This window comes from Chrysochloris asiatica, unplaced genomic scaffold, assembly GCF_000296735.1.
Source record: "Chrysochloris asiatica unplaced genomic scaffold, ChrAsi1.0 scaffold00223, whole genome shotgun sequence".
Lineage (NCBI taxonomy): Eukaryota > Metazoa > Chordata > Mammalia > Afrosoricida > Chrysochloridae > Chrysochloris > Chrysochloris asiatica.
The window spans coordinates 3,268,729-3,286,045 of NW_006408741.1; the positions used below are offsets into that span (position 1 = coordinate 3,268,729).

At 41.7% G+C, this 17,317-nt stretch overlaps 1 protein-coding gene across 1 annotated transcript in view; it reads right to left on the reverse strand.

The window, feature by feature from the left end:
• CAMTA1 (calmodulin binding transcription activator 1) overlaps positions 1-17,317 on the reverse strand; it is a 1,308,299-nt gene that overhangs the window by 39,516 nt on the left and 1,251,466 nt on the right. Inside the window, exon 12 of the mRNA XM_006873121.1 lies at positions 1,018-1,169. Within this exon, the coding sequence (XP_006873183.1) occupies positions 1,018-1,169 (152 nt within the window). The remainder of the gene's footprint in view (positions 1-1,017; positions 1,170-17,317) is intronic.

Here is a 17,317-nt window from a genome sequence, read left to right on the forward strand (position 1 = left end):
GACAGCACTTAGCAACAACAAACTATTAATTGTTTTCACCTATTATTATTAAAAGATTACTAATACTATTGATAAAAGGAGGTCTGGTAGCGTAGTGGTTACGAATCGGGCTGCGAACCGCAAGGTCAGCAGTTCGAAACTACCAGCTGTTCCACAGGAGAAAGATGAGGCTTTCTGCTCCTGTAAAGATTAACAACCTCGGAAACCCTGTACAGGGTCGTTATGTGTCGGAACCGACTCCACGGCACATAACAACAACAACAACAATACTATTGATAATCAAAAGGATCACAGAACTCAAAATGTTCACTTAAAATTAGTAACTGTTCAAAGGAAATCATCATTCATCTTGAAGAGAAAGAAGAGGAATTCTTTGAGCTAATATTATTAGGCAGCAATTCCGTGATGGAGTTAAGAAACTCTGCCAATCCCTTTACCTTCATCTCTGGGGTCTCTTGAAAAATAACAGTAAGAGACTTTTCCAAAATGAGGTTCCTTAACTAAATAAACTCCCCCAAATTAATGGGTCTCTAAGACAACATTTGGACATTTCTCTATACTTGGGAATCACTGTATGATATTCTGCATGAAAGTTGTGGGAAAGCATGTGTAAAAAACAGCATCATACATACTGTCATGTATACTATACTATACTTAGGATGCTGCTCCTGCTCCCTAAGGCTTCCAAGACCATATATCTTCACAGGAGAACACAGCCTCAGCTTTCTTCTTCAGAGAGCCTGGAGGCTTTGAACGGCCAACTTTGTGTTAGCAGCCCAATATTTAGCCCATTAATGAAGGTATACAAGTGAGAAGACCTATATTCCAAGGCTCCCCCCACCCTTATACAGATTATAATACTTAGAAGCATATGTACTCCAGAACACCAGAGTGGGCTTTCTGCTGAAATCTAGGAATGATAGCAACAGCAGAGAAGGGATGTGTGGATCAACTGTCTCACCAAACAACCAAAACATTCAACAACAATGAGAGATGATTTTCAACACAGACTCTTACCTGAGCTTGACTGGCTCCATTCCCACTCCCGTTGCCACCTCCACTGCTACCTCCTCCAGACCCCTGTTTGTGCTGCTGGGACCCTGTCATCTCAGCCATCCTCCTTTCCATCTGCTCCAGTCGTTCTAGGATGGACATCCTGAACTGGTTATCTAGGGTAAAACAGGAGATTAGCGTGAGGTGGTGCTCCGGAAGAAGAGTAGTTAACATGTGGTCTGTTTGAGCTTGCAGTACTCGTATCCACGAAAGACTCATTCACTTAACCAAGTCATAGAAACTTGTCCCAGCCAGGTAGGTCTCTTGGGCATACAGTCTTTCACCTCACATAGACTGTAGCATCTACAGTTGCCCAAAGTCCTTAGCTAAAGGAAAGAATAACTCCTTTTTATCAAAGACCCTGTCTCAGGTTCTTGTACCTCATTTCTTTGTCAAACTCTCCAACGGCCATACTGGAGAGATCTAGTAGATGGACACTTATAGCGACCAATTTAATTTAAATCCGTTGAAGAAGGCAATTGCAGTAGGAGAGGATACATTTTTAAAAAAAAGCACTATGTGTTTTACCCAAACACTAAGTTTTTACGAAAACAAACTGATTTTATTGCCTGATCCAGGCTCTAGCCTTTACAAATGATATCATTCACTGTGTGAAACCTTGCAAATTTCTTTTTACATATGATTCATCTTTTCAGAGACAAACACAAATAGGCACTTCACATCAACATAAGAAACCCATCAGGAAGTTACTGTTGGAGTTAGATTATCTCAAAGAGAAAAGATTTGTAATCCTATATTTCTTTTCTGAGATTAGAACATACGGTCCACACTCAAGCATTTATACTACACACATGTGCATGCATACATATATATATCAGAGTTGAGTTACATATATGAGTATATGTTAAAACAAAACAAAAGCTAAAAATATTAAAATCATTAGCACTTTACTCAAGAAATGTTAACAAATGCTGGTCCACATATTAGGAGCCCTGGTGTCTCTACTTTGTAACTCAGTTTTCTCAGCTCTTACACGGGGACAGTGTGGTGCTGCGGGGTAATGCACTGGACCACAGGGTCCGTTTGAACTGCAAAGTCGGCAGTTCAAGCTCACCAGCCACTCCTCGGAAACCCTATACAGGGTCACATGAGTTGGAACCGACTCAACGGCACTTAACAATAACAAAAATTTACACAGGTAAAAGTTTACACGGGCATGGGAAGTTCTAGTTAAGTGTGCCAGCTGTCAACATCATCATTTCCAGACAAGAGAATTAAATGACTTTAGAAATTGGTTGAGAGTCTCTGGGCAGTATGCAAACAGTTAATGTGCTCAGCAGCTAACTGAAAGCTAGATTCAAATCCAGCCAGATGCGCCTCAGGATAAAGGCCTGGTGATCTGCTTCTGAAAAGTCAGCCATTGAAAGCACAGTTCTCTTCTAACACACATGGGGTCACTATGAGTCAGAACTGACTTGATGGCAACTAGTATAGCACTGGTAGAAATTGATTCAACAGTTGTGGCAATGAATTTCTCATTCAAACTCATAGTGGCATAAATAAAGCCATTTGAATCATGAAAAGAAATAAGCTAGAAAAGTATTATTTTATCAGTGTTCCTTACCATTCTAACTATAAATGCCAAGACTAGTGAGAAAAAGCTTATTAATTCTACTTGAGATAAAACACTAGACAGAGCTAACACTTTGCTAACGCCAGGCACTCATTAAATTGCTTTACATATAGTAATACACTTACTCTTCACAACAATCATGTGAAGTAGGTAATGTTATTCCATTTCACACTCAAGAAAACGCATTTGTCTGGCTCTGGAGAAAGTGGAGCCTAACCCCTATATAATAGGAAGGCAATGCAGAGAAAGTTATGGAAAAGAGAAAGGGCACAAGCACTGGCCAGTTTTGCACTTGGGACTACAACATTCTTACTCTCCAGAAAGCTCAGCTTTAGTAAAAACATAGTAAACACTTGTTTTGCTGAACACTTTTCAATACTGACTTAATATGAAACGGATTTCACTTTGTTAAATCACTTAGGCTAGAGGAGGTAGGCTATTTCACAAGAATCACAATGATAGTTAGAACACAAACAGAACAATTCTTTGTCTTTGAAAGTGAAAGAGAATGTCTTTGTTCCAAAGACAGGCACAGACAGATATGCTCCATCTTTGAAAAGCCTGTTAGGAAGCATCTTCACGGTGGCTCAGCCCTTGGTGGGAAGTGATCCTGCACAGATACTATATGTGGCAAACACAGAATAACTATAGGGAGTGTCCGTGCTCTGGACTTGGTGGCCTTTCCTTTAGAAAACAGAAACAATTCTCTAAAGAGCGGAGCCCTCTACCTGAAGGAGTTTTCCTGTCAGAGCGAGCCTCAACGCAGCCCTGCAGTTGTCCTCTGTGGCACCTCTGTCAACATTCCCTGCTTATTCTCAATAATACTAAGTCACCAGACCACTGCTCTATGGATCCACCCAAAGGGACTCAGACGTCCCACTGAAATGATTTGGCTTCATTTAAAATCTCTATGGCCACAGGCTGATCATTTCGTCTGTAAACCTACAAATCTGGCACCTATTAACTGAGCTTTCAGTATCCATTTCACTTGCTTCAGATCCCTATGGCGCCCAGTGTCCGAGATGAACATTCCATGTCATGAGAAAGGGCAGGAGAGTCCAGGAAACCTCCCCCTCCCCCTGACCCACACACACACACACACACACACACACACAGAGGTTGCCAGTTCGCTGTCTGTCAGGCAGCTTTGTTCTGACAGTGCTGCAGCATGCTGCAGTGCGGTGTGCCTGTCATCTCCCGCCCCCGGGCCAGAGGTGGACACTGCAGAGACAGACGCCCCCTGACATCACCCCATCACCGATCCAGGCCCTGCCCATGGCATCCCCAGGGCCCAACAGTGGACAGACTAGCTGTCTGCTGCCGAGGTGCCAGGCCTGCTCCCCGTCTGCAGTAGAGGCACCACTCCCTGTTCACTCTCTCATGTTACTCAGCTGCAATAAGAAACACTTCATGGAGATACTCAGAAGCAATTAGTTGCCTCTTAACAAAATTACATCTAGCATACCAGCATCTCTCAGCCACTCAATTTCAAAAATGGGAGAACAGTGCTCATTGAAATCAGAAAACAATCACATATGGAAATGCTAGAGAGCCTAAGTTTGTCATACTGTGCTGACCAAGGAGCACAGTGTTTCTGCTCAGTTTCTTTCCTCTGAGCAGAGCCAGAATACAGCTCCCCTGACAATGGCTTATCAGTTAGATGGATAAAATGATATCAAAGTCAAAAGCAACAACTTTATGCTTGTTTTGGTTTTATAGCTGTATCATGGTAATTAAAACAATTCTGTGCCATGGAAACATTATGTTGTGTGAAATTAACCAGTCAAAAAAGGACAAATATCATCTGGAATATGAAATACCTAGAATGAGCAAATGTATAGCGACTGGACTTCCACAGCGGTTACAAGGGGCGGTGGGCGGGTACAAGGGAGAATATTTACTGTGGAGGTGCCACTGAGTTTCTGTTCATGGAAATGGAAATTTGGCTAATCAAAGTGGTGATGAATGCACCACATGACTGGTAGAATTGGTTTTATTGAACTGTACATATGAAATAAATTGGCAAATGATGTATTCTCTATATTTTTATAATTAAGGAAATAAAAAAGGAAAAGAATACCATTATTGTAAAACATTCGGCAAATTCAGATTTGTGTATCTCCTTAATTATATACTACATGTGACTGTGGGGATAGAGGGCATGTAATAACTTGGAAACACACTTTGAAAACAGTCATTTCTGACTCTGTTAAGAGTGAAAAATACATTTTAGATACATTCATACCTGCAAATATTTACTGAATACCTACCAGATGATGGGGAGCACTTAGAACAACTATGAAAACAGTACTGCTTCATTTATTTACGAATGAATAAAGTCTGTGGCTGGAACGAGCCTAGGTTTAAAATTTAACTGAGGGGTGGGGTAGGAATGATGTGTAGATCTAGGGGGCTGATGAATTTGACCTTAGTTCTCACCCACGATGTTTCAACAAAACTAATGGTAGCTAAGCTTTGAGTGATTCCCAACTGAAAGTCCTTAGCAGAGTTTGGGTGAAGCAACTGAACTCCTCCACTGAGGAGACCACCACACAGAGAGAAGGCCCAGAGCCGAAGTTTCCAGGAGTATGTGCAATACCCAGAGGAGGTTACAATCCAAGTAAGACTCCAGAGGTTCCGCAAAGAAAGCCAGCCATTCTTCCCCTGCTCCTGCCCTATGGTTTCCAGATTTCAGTTCTCATCCAGAAGCCTCACCAGAAAAACAAGTTACTACTTCACCACTAAAAGATACTATTTGTGTCAGTAAGAGAACTCTGGGAACGCAGGGAGCTCTGCCGAATAAGCAGTGGGCTGCAAACAACAGGGTTTGGACTGGAGCACACCAGTCACTCTGCCGGGTGAAAGATGGGGTTTTCTGCTCCACCAAACATTTCCAGCTTTGGAAATCCTACACAGGGCCGCTGTGAGTAGGAACTGACTGGACAGCTCTTAACAACAATGGAAGGGAACTCTGGACAAGTGGTAAAAAGAGGGGAAGCACAGAGGACTGCCTCTGAGGACAGGGGCCGGCCCTCTGCAGGGTGTGAGAGGATGACAAACAGGGAGTGAGGAAATAAACACAATCATCTTAAGCACTCCGCCTGAGAAAATAAAAAACGTTGAGTAGTATTTGCACATGTAGGCTTCACGCAAAAATAGTATGAACTATCCATGCAAATTTGTATGATTATCCACACAAATTTGTGAAGCATTCCATATTTTTAAAGGAGTCCTGGTGTGGTGCTACAGGTTAATGCACTGGACTGCAAAGTCAGTTTGAACTGCAAGGTCAGCGGTTCAAGCTCACCAGTCACTCCTAAGAAGCCCTATACAGAGTTATTGTGGGTCAGAACCAAATGGACAGAACTTAACAACTATCCACATAGTATGAGCCTCACAGGTACCAATGTAAAGTTCACAAAATTTCGTTGCAATGATTCCCTGGTTTCAAGTGAAGGGGTTGGGGGTAGAACCCTTATGGCTACAACATTAGGCTGTAAATGTACAGAAGTGATCTACTGAGGGAGGTTGGACAAGAGACAATGAGACACAGAATCTCACTGAGCGGTGAGCGCTAACCTCGCCAGTGAAAAACTGCCAGCTTTCTGCGGGTAGAGATGCACAGAGTGTAACAGGCCAAACCAGACACAAACTCTTGTTTTAGGCAGAGTTTCCAGTTCTTAAGTCTCCCTGGATAAATCCCACAGTGACCCTGGACCTCACAATGGGGCATGTTATCTGCTCTGAGTCTAGGCATCCCTCCTGGGGTACAGGACTTGTCTCTTGCTATAGGCTGCCTGGGTTTCTGGCTTCTGCTCAACCTCTGGACCATTGGTTCTCAGACTTAAGGAGGCATCCAAATAATCTAGAAGGCTTAGTAACACACAGACTGTGGACCCCATTTTCAGAGCTTTTGGTCCAGTCGGTCTGGATGGGGGCCAGAAACTGCATTTCTAACACCTTTCCTGTCAGTATGGGGTCACATTTTAAGAACCATTGCTCTAGACCCCAGCCTACTTCCCTGATAGAAATGGCTCCCTCTTCCACCCAAAAAGTGGAATGACCCAAGAACCACCTCCTTGAAGAGAAGCAGAGATTCCTACTCAACATGGACACATCAGAAGCATGCCGTCCACACTCGCTCTGTCAATAATCTCCGGGTGCCCACAACCAACTGAGATCTACCAAGACTGGAACACAATTTAAAATCCATTCACCGGCACTGATCCCATCATACCTTGCTGCTGTTGAGTGCTTTCTTCTTCCCTCAGCTGTACCCCAGAAATAAAGAAAAGACTCGGACAACTTCGGCAGCAACAGTCTGGTTCGTGATTTATCCAAAGTATCTCTTTATGAGTTCCTTCTACCTACACCCCTCTCTGAGGGAAGAACAGTTTCAGCCTAGCAGCCATGATATAAAGGAAACAACAGTGGAATAGAAACTAGACCTCTAGGTTTAATCCTGTCATAGTCATTGTATGACACTGGAAAAACAATGAACTCCTACCTCCATTTTTCCCTCTGCAGAATGGGGATATTAATATCTATCTTATTGTTCTTTGTGAAGATGAAATAAACTAGTATGTGAACTCTTTATAAGTGGTAAGGATCTGAGCTATTATGAAACTTGGGATCTCATCCTAGCTATACTTATGGGGACATTTTTTAAAATAGACTTGCTTACTTTTGAGTAATTTTAGATCGAGAGAAAAGTTGCAAAGATGATCCAGTTCCCATGTCCCTTCCACAGTTCCTAATATTGATAGCTTACACAACCACCGTGTTTGCCAAACCTAAAAGACTAACAACATTACCTGTTACCAATTAAACTACAGACTTGACTCAGACTGCAATAGTTTCCCCACAAATGCTCTACGGCTGTTCTCAGATCCAATAGAGGATACCACACTGTGTTTAGTTATCAAGTATCCCTAGTCTCCTTTATGGCTGCTTCTCCATCTTTCCTTATTTGTCATGTTAGGTCTTCAACTACTTTGAAGAATACTGGTCCTGACCAGTAAGTACTTTCTTTCGTAGAATGTTCCTCAATTTAGGTTTGTTTGGTCTTTTCTCATGAATGCACTCAAGTTATGGATTTTCAGGCAGATTAACAGACAGCAATGGGCTCAAACACAGCAACAACTGAGTTTGGTGCAGGACTGGGCAGTGTTTCATTCTGTTTTACATAGGGTCACTAGAAATCGGTACTGACTCAATGACACCTAACAACAACATAGAAGACATAGAGAATCCCTTGTGGACTGCTGACCACAAGGCTGATGGTTCAAAGAAAGATGAGGTTGTCTGCTCCTGTAAAGATTACAGTCTTGGAGTGCTGGTGTGTTTCTAACAGCAGTTCAAACCCACAAGCTGCTCAATGGAAACTCTATGCAGGGGCGCTATGAGTTGAAACCAATCTGACAGCACTTAACAGTAACAAAGCCCTACACAAGGTCACTATGAGTCAGAAAGGACTCGATGGCAGTAGGTACAACAGACATATAGTATCCTTTCTCACCATATAATTTCAGGGGGTATATGATGATGTAAAAAGAGCTCTGGTAGCGTAGTGGTTACGAATCGGGCTGCTAACCTCCATGTCAGAAGTTCAAAACTACCAGCGGTTCCACAGGAGAAAGATGAGGCATTCTGCTCCTGTAAAGATTTACAGCCTCGGAAACCCTGTGCAGGGTCATTATGAGTCAGAACCGACTCCACGGTACTTAACAACAACAACAACAACATGATGATGTATCTGGTGATGTTAGCTTTGATCATGTGGCTAAGGTAGTGTCTGCTAGATTTCTGTACTATAAAGTCCCCATTTTTCTTTTTCCATACTCTATCCTTTGGAGTCCTGGTGTGGTGCTATGGGAGTAACGCAGGACTGAAAGATTGGTTTGAACTGCAAAATGAGCAGTTCAAACCCACCAGCTGCTCCTTGGAACCGACTCAACAGCACTCAATAACAAATCCTTTGGAAGCAAGTCACAAAATCCAGCCCATGTTGAATGGGAGGAAAATGTAAACTGTTTCACATCACTGATGGATGACTATATTATGTGTGAGGATGATTTGCCCTTCTCCATTTATATTTATTCACTTATATTTACATCAGTATGGATTCATGTATGGGTATATACACTTGGGTTAGAATCCAGTATTGTTATTCATCTTGTTGCTTATATTGTTCCAGCTTTGGCCACTGGGAGCTCTTTCAGGCTTACTCTGCTATCTCTCTGACATGCTTGCATAATCTTTTTTGAAAACGTCCTCATTTTCTGCCATTACAAGGCACATTCTTTATTGTCCTTGTTACAGCCCTGGAATCAGCTATTTCTTCAAGGAGTCCTGGTTCCTTTTACTGAAGAAGAGTATTTAGAGACCAAAATCTGGATGTTGAATGTACTCATTGGCACTGGGGTGTTATTGCTTATAAATCCTCTCAGTGTACAGAACTAGCACATATGCACAAACACACATATAAAATATCCCCCACATATACTACAATAGGAGTCCTGGTGCTGCGCTGGGGGATAAAGCACTAGACTGGAAGGCTGGATTGAATCACGAGGTTGGCAGTTCAAATTCAACAGCCGCTCCTTGGAAACCCTATACAAGGTCACTATGAGTTGAACCGACTGATGGCACTTTAACAACAATACTACAAATAGCTATAATCATTTCGCTCTCTACATATTAAAATCAACATTAGTTCATACCATTCTCTCTCCACTCTAACACATCACCAGTGCTCATTCTAGGCTTCTAGGGGAGACATTTTTAAAACAGATAAAATGATGGTGGAAGTAGCTAATGTTACATAGATACTGCCATGTGTCACCATTCACAGTATGTTATATGAAATATGTTGTTATGTGATTTGGATATTGTGTGAACACATTATCTAAGAGGATTAAGTCACAAGGTATTGCTACTAGGGTTCCAGTACATAGATGCATGTGTTTATTCCAAGCAAAATGCATTTAAATAAATTTCTGTGATCAGTGGATGGCTGCAGATGAGTTGTGTCAGTAGTGCATTTGTCAGTAGGGTTATTTTTGGAAAAAAAAAAAAAAAAAAGTAACATGGGCAAAAAAATTTTTTGAGGTCAAATTTTCAACAAAACTCCAGTGGACATCATCCCAAATCACTGAAGTTTATGGAAAAGCTGCCCCACACAAAACTAAGTTTTTACATGGATCAAGCATTTTAAGGAAAGTCAGGAAGACCTCAAAAATGAACCAAGAAAGGGAAGACTTTCAACCTTGATGGATGGAGAAACAGTGGCTGAAGTCCAGAAACTGGTAGAAGGAGGTTGTAGCATTGTCAATTGATGTGAAATCTACTGAAGGTGGGATCTCACTTGGTTTGTTTTTTTCAATTTTAAGCAAATATCTTGACTTCAACAAGCTTTCAACTCAACAGGTGCCAAAATGTTGTGTGAAGATCAACAAACTCAGAGGTGATCTTTCCATCAAGTCTTTTAATCAAGATTGAAGCTAATGAAGATGATTTTATGGACAAAATCTTAAGATCAAATCTGGGGATCTGCAGGGTCAGTTAAATTCAGGCAGAGTGGTCAGTTCAGAAGGTTATAGCAACTGTTTCGGGGCGATCCCCAAGGGATAATCTTGATAGTCCCCCCCCCCCAAAAGGACAAAGAATGATCATAGGGCTTATCAGTAAGAAAACTAAAAACTGCACTGGTGAGAAAACTGCCAAGAAAGCTGTACTAAGGAATTGTTTTCCATCATGACAATACATCTGCTCATTCTTTGACAATGCTATCATATGAAAATTTCATTGGGGAAACTTACCCTTCCATCCTACAATGCTGATCTTGACCCTTAAGACTTTTTTTGTTCCCCAAATCAAAGGACATTGAAAAGGAACACAACTTGAGTCCCTTGAGGATGCCAATACTGCAGTTTTGACGTGGGATATATCAAAGAGCACAGAACTCTTTGGGGGAAGGGTTACACAGAGAAACAAAAGATTCACATTTTGATATTTTCAATAGAGGTTTCTAAGATTTTGCAGTAGCACTTTTTACTTAGTCTCATCTTCAGATAACAAATGAATTCTGTTCCTAAGTCTGTCTTCAGGTCAAACTTGTACATTAAGTCAGAATAGTTAGGGACAGTTCCTATCTAATGTCACATGGTGAAATATTTGTCTTAGTATATAGTATAGCTTTCTATGATAAAAAACACTAAAGAAACACTTCCAGATGCACTAAAACATCATTAACATAATAATAATGTTTTGATGTATGTCACAAAGTACTGCCCATTTGTTATTATGAATCACTGTATGTATCTCAAACAGTTATGTTCCCATGCATTTTAATATAATAGGCTTTACAGGGGTTAGGACAACAGACATATATGTGGTTGGACAATAACAGAATAGACATTATATACCGTATATGACTACATCATAAACCAATATATTAAACAAAATAAAAATCCTCCCCACTGGACCAATAAATAGTATCAAGATAAATGGAGCAAAGACTGAAGTTGTCAAAGACTTGATTTTGCTTGGATCAACCATCAACACTCATGGAAGCAGCAGTCTAGAAATCAAATGACGTATTACACTGGGCAAATCTGCTGGACTAAATTTGTTGAAGTATTCAAGAGCAAAGACGCCAGTTTGAGGACTAAGGTGCACCTGACCTGAGCCATTTTCAATAACCCATATGCATGTGAAAGCTGGACAATGAATAAAGAAAACCACAGAAGAATTGATACATTTGAGTTATGGTATTGGAGGAGAATATTAGAAGTACCATGGACTGCCAAAAGAACAAACAAATCTGTGTTGGAATTAGTACAAGCAGAATGCCCCTTAGAAGCCAGGATGGCCAAGCTTTGTCTCTCATATTTGGGATATAGTGTCAAAAGGGACCAATCACTGAAGAAGGATATCATTCTTGGTAAAGTGGAGAGTCAGAAAAAAAAGATGAAGACCCTCAATGAGATGGACTGGCACCATGGCAGCATCAATGGACTCAAGTGTAGCAACAATTGTGCGGGTGAGCCCAGGACCAGGCAGTGTCAGTGTTTCATGCTGCTGCACATAAGGTTGCTATGAGTTGGTATCAACTCAATGGCACTTAACAACAACATATTAAACGTTGAAAAGAAATCTTGATTTATTAAACTACTAGCTATATTAAACCCTTTCTGTTATTTCAAAAGGATCCTAGGATAAAGTACAGTAATATCGCCAACTACTTTGTTATAGCCCAGTTTTTCCAATGATACTAGAAAATGTTATTGTTGTTGTTAAGTGCTGTCGAGTTGGTTGTGATTCATAGTGACCCTGTATAGCATTTTTGAGGCTTGAAATCTTTTGGAGAGCAGAAGGCCTCATCTTTCTCCTGCTGAGCAGTGGGTAAGCTCAAACCTCCGACCTTGTGATTCGCAGTCCAGTGCTTATCCTTCAAAGAAATTATGCTCATGATCCCATAAACAGCTTTGAGTACTAAAAGATCAAGCAGGAGAAGATGGAAAAAACATTTTCAAACACCACTGGCCCAAGAGTGAGTAAATGGTCATTCTGGGCACAGTTGCTGGTTGCTCCACCAGAGTCTGTATGAATAATAAAGTGCTGTATGAATGAGCGTTTAAAGAATAAGTTGCCCCACCAGAGTCAACATGGCTGGTTGCTCCATCAGAGTCTCTTCTTTAGAGCTGTCACCAGAAACACCTCACAGAGGAGTAGCAGCTCTGGGTCATTATTTCATCTCCCTTTGATGGGGACTCCTGACTTTCAAAAGGACTTATTTAAATACCACCCAAATTAATATTTGCCTAAATTATAAAAATTCCTAAGCAATACAAGGCTTTTAATGACAAAACATTTTCATGAAACCTTATACCTCAGCTTAGCAAATTTGGGATTTGTTGCTTTAAGAGTAGAAAACACCAAGTGTTTGGGTATCTGATGTGAGCATCAAAACATCCGTGTTGGGAAACTAACTACTAGCCCGCCTTCTCATACTCTCAGTTCTTGGCTGCACTTAATCTCCCCTAGATTGTTGTTGTTGTTGTTAGGTGCCATCGAGTCAGTACTGACTCATAGCGACACTATGCACAACAGAACAAAACTGTCCAGCCCTGGGCCAACCTCACAATTGTTGCCACAGTTAAGCCTACTGATGCTGCCACTTTGCCAATCCATCTCACTGGGGGTCTTCCTCTTTTTCTCTGACCCTCCACCTTAACAAACATGATATCCTTCTTCAATGACTGGTCCCTCCTGACAGTATGTCCTAAGTATGAGAGATGAAATTTGGCCATCCTGGCCTTCAAGGAGCACTCTGGGTGTACTTCTTCCAACACAGATCTGTTGGTTCTATGGGCAGCCCATGGTGCTTTCAATATTCTCCTCCAACATCTAGTCCCCATTATGCACCTCACACCAAATCCACTGCTATGGATTCTGTTCAAGCTCTTAATGACACTACAGAACAATATAGACCAAGGCTGTTAATTTTTATGGAAGGCACCAGTCACAGCTTTCTTCTGCAGTGGCAGGTGGTTTGATCCACCAACCTTTCAGTTTGCAGCCGAGTGCTTAACCACTGTACCACCAGGCCTCCATCAGAATATGTTCAACCTACCTTAAATCTTGGAACCTAATTAATTTTCATGGCTGTATTAAGCAATACAGAACAAGGCAGTTGCTGACATTTTGTCAGATAACCTAGTTTTAAAAAATTTATATTCCTCCCCTTTGACCTACAAAACAAAATTTTAAGTCTTTGGCATGGCAGAAATAGCCCCTTACCACGTGTTCCAGGCTACGTTTCTAGAGGTCTCTCATCACTAACAGTTCTTCAAAAGCTCCAGAACTCTCCCACACCTTTAGACCTTGGCTAATGCCACTTCTTTACGCTTCCCATGTCCACTTGGTAAGCACTTATTTTTTAAACGCTCATTCATACAGCACTTTATTATTAGTGAGAACTACTACTGACTGAGCATCTACAGCAGGGCAAACGTTCCATACACATTGCTTCTCGTCCTCAAAATACCTCGGAAAGAAAGGCTTTCCTCTACATTTCACAAGTGAGGCTCAGAAAGTGTTCCTTATCCAAGATCACATTGCTTACATGTACCATGACAGGCACCTGAAGGCAGCATGCTGGTGTTCTTTGCACCTCATTCTTTTGACTGGCTTTACGGTATGCTCCAGCTGAGTCTAACTCATGGTGCGCCCATGAAGAATAAAACAGTGCTCCACAGGGTTTTCAACAACTATGGTTATCTTTAGGTTGTTGTTGTTAAGTATCGTCGAGTCAGTTCTGACTCATAGCGACCCTGTATAGGGTTTCCAAGAAGTGGCTAATGAGCTTGAACCACTGCCTTGCAGCTCAAACCAACCTTTCAGTCCAGCGCATTAACCCACACCAGAATTTATTCTGAGATGCCTCTGGGTGGATTCAAACCATTGGCCAAAATCCAGATCCACGTTTACACTCTGCCCAGTAAATTGTCTATGCCTTGCCATGTATCGAAATAGTCCTTAGCACATGAATGCACCATTATTTGCCTATATGGACAGTTCCTAGTAATGTCTGCGGTATGAGCTTTTAGACATCAGAGACTTTGGCTTGTATTTCTGGCACTAGAAATAGAGTGGGTGCTTGGTCAATGGCAAGGAATATTATTTTCTAATTTGAGCTTCTTTTGGAAGCCAATTTATGGATGAGGTCATCCAAGCTCTGGGGTAAGGAAGGACTCTGGAGGAGAAACCTCTGCTATCCACAATGGACTTGAGGTGGTGTGGTGCTACAGGCTAATGTGCTGGACTGCAAGGTCAGTGATCAGTTTGAATCGCAATGTCGGCAGTTCAAGTTCACCAGCCGCTCCTCAGAAACCTGATACAGGGTCACTGTGAGTCGGAGCCAACTCAACGGCACTTAATAACAACAACAATGCACCAATTATCAGTGCTATCACCTAGGTCAGTGGAGACATGGAATGCTCAAAATTATCAGAACGCCATGGAGCTGAATTGAAAGGCACCGGAGAAAGGTCTGTGAGCTTACATGGCTGGCTGCCAGTTCCTTTCAGCTCAGGTAAGGAGATTATGTAACTACCATGTGTTGGTGTAAGACTCTGGCAGAAAAGTTCTAAGGAAGATCTGACTTCTTCACAGATATTCCACAAACTGGAACTTCACACAGCCACGCCACTTTTTTTTTTTAACCACTGTGCTTCCCAAGAAAAAATACTGATCCTTCTGTTATTTAGAAACATTCCTTTACACTGGCCAAATGAACTATGAATTGGCAGCACACCTTAATTCAAGAAGTTACTATAATTAGTTCCCAAGTATTTAATGACTCAGTCAGGTGAAGGTGGTGTATAAACATGAAATTTTAATTGTGTTAGATAAAAGAGACTTTGGGTAGAGCAGCCTCAGAACAGGAGCTTGGATTTGAACACCTGAAAATGGGCCAGTCAGTCTCTGCAAACATGAGGACGTGTTCTTACCATTGCTTGATCTGAGCCACCGCCAGGCTTGTTGCCAGAGCAGAAGAAAAAGCTTTGCCTTGGCAGGTAAATGAATGAAGGAGCAATCACCAAATACCATCTGCTATTTTAAAACGCGTTATTTGTAGCTCAAGTGCACATGTGCCCTCCTGTTGCTATTTGGATTGGGAATGAGAGGCCATCTCTCATTCCATTTACAGCCCTTGGCTCTGCTGGCAGGAAGAGCTGATGAAGCAAAAGGAGGCATGACTTGAACTATTTCTGTAGAGAACTGTGATTGCTACTTAGGAAGTCTCCTAAATTTTTTAGGAAGCTCAGAAAGATGGGGACAATGAAGTCACTTAATTCCTTCCCAGAATAAATGGGGCCACTAGAGTACATTAAGCTGCTCCTAGTCAGCAAGCCATTTAAGATGTCCAAGAGCAAGGAAAGGGGAAGGGCTGAGGTGAGATAAGGCACAAGCTGTACACTTGGATTTTCCAAAGCAATGGCTAAATTTAGCCTTAGAAAAACGGCCGTGCTCCCCTTTTGAAAAACTCCTCAACTCTCTGCACCAAAACACTAGGCAAGCGATGGCTTTGTTCATTAGGCTTTCTTCATTTGCAGTGATTTGGGATACATAGTTCTTCTTGATCTCCGCTTCACACTGCTCAAAAATCTCAGCCGTAGACGTTGTCAAGAAAAAATAACTTAGAAAGCTACTAAAGCAAACAAATAATGGCAATTAGGAGGTAAAACACTACAAGAGCAGTAAAGCAAATCGACAATTATTTCTCATTTGAAATCTTTCAATCCTAGAGCTAGAGGTGCAGAAAGGTACATATTTCAAACTTATTCTCCAAGGACATGAAGGCTTATAATCTAATACCCAAGGAGTAGCTGAAGAGCTCCATTACATGATAACACATCACCCAGCACGTAAGTGGAGTCCTGATGTGGCGCTGTAGGATCAGCACTGGACTGCTAACCACCAGGTGCTACTTAAAAGCCCTCATACAGGGCCGCCAGGAGTCAGAACCGACTTGATGTCACTTTAACAAGAAGCATATAAGAAACAACCCTGGTGGCACAATGGTTAAGTGCTCAGCTATGAACTCAAAGGTGAGCCGTTTGAACAAACCAGCCACTCTCCTGAAGCAAAGACCTGGTAATCTGCTCCCCTACAGTTTCCAGTCTAGGAGACCCTATGGGGGAAGTTCTACTCAGTCATCTATGGTCACTATGGGTCAGAACTGACCTGACAGCCCCAATAGTAAGTATACAAGAGACCCTGGGTAGTGCAAATGGATGACAGTCTCAGCTGCTACCTGAGAGGTTGGAGGTTCAAATCTACTCAGAGACGCTTCAGAAGTAAGACCTAGGAATCCACTTCAGAAACACCAGCCACAGAAAACCCTAAGGAATACAGTTCTACTCGGATGCACATAAGGTCACCATGAGTTTGAGCTAACTGGTTATATAAGCTGCTGTTAGGTGCCACTGAGTCAGTTCTAATTCACAGAGACCTTAGGGCAAACAATGCCACAGTGAGCAGTCCTATACCTTCCTCACAATCGCGGCTACGTTTGAGTTCATCATTGTAGCCACTGGGGTCTTATTGCAGCCACTCTTTTTTATTGACATGCCACTCGATGTAATTGTGGGACGACAACACAACCAGCAAGGTGGTGTTGGTCAACCATCTGAGATCAAAAGGGCAGCATTTACCTAAGGACAAAATTCAGAAGGCTGGGGAGAGGAGGAATGAAAGCACGAAACAAGAAAGGAAGTAGGAGAAGCGATGTTACACTGAGGGGGTTGTAAGCAAGAAGACACAAAGTCTATGATTTGTTAAATGTAAAATGTATGATCTGCTCTGTAAACCTTCCCTCAATTCACAATAAATAGTTTTTTAAAAGACCCAAATCATGCAAGAGAACTTTGTTGTCAAAAAAATCTTGAATTCAAATGGAATTCAAGGTCAAAGAGTTGCAGAACTCAGTGTGAGTGAAAAAGAGATAAGGAATACTAACATAGATTCGTGCTTTCTTGTAAACAGTTCATTGAAGAGTGGAACATTTTAAGTTTGTTGTTTCCAAAAAGCAAATCTGAAGGACACTAGACTTAGTAATTACATTGTTGTTGTTGTCAGGTGCCATCGAGTCAGAACCTACTC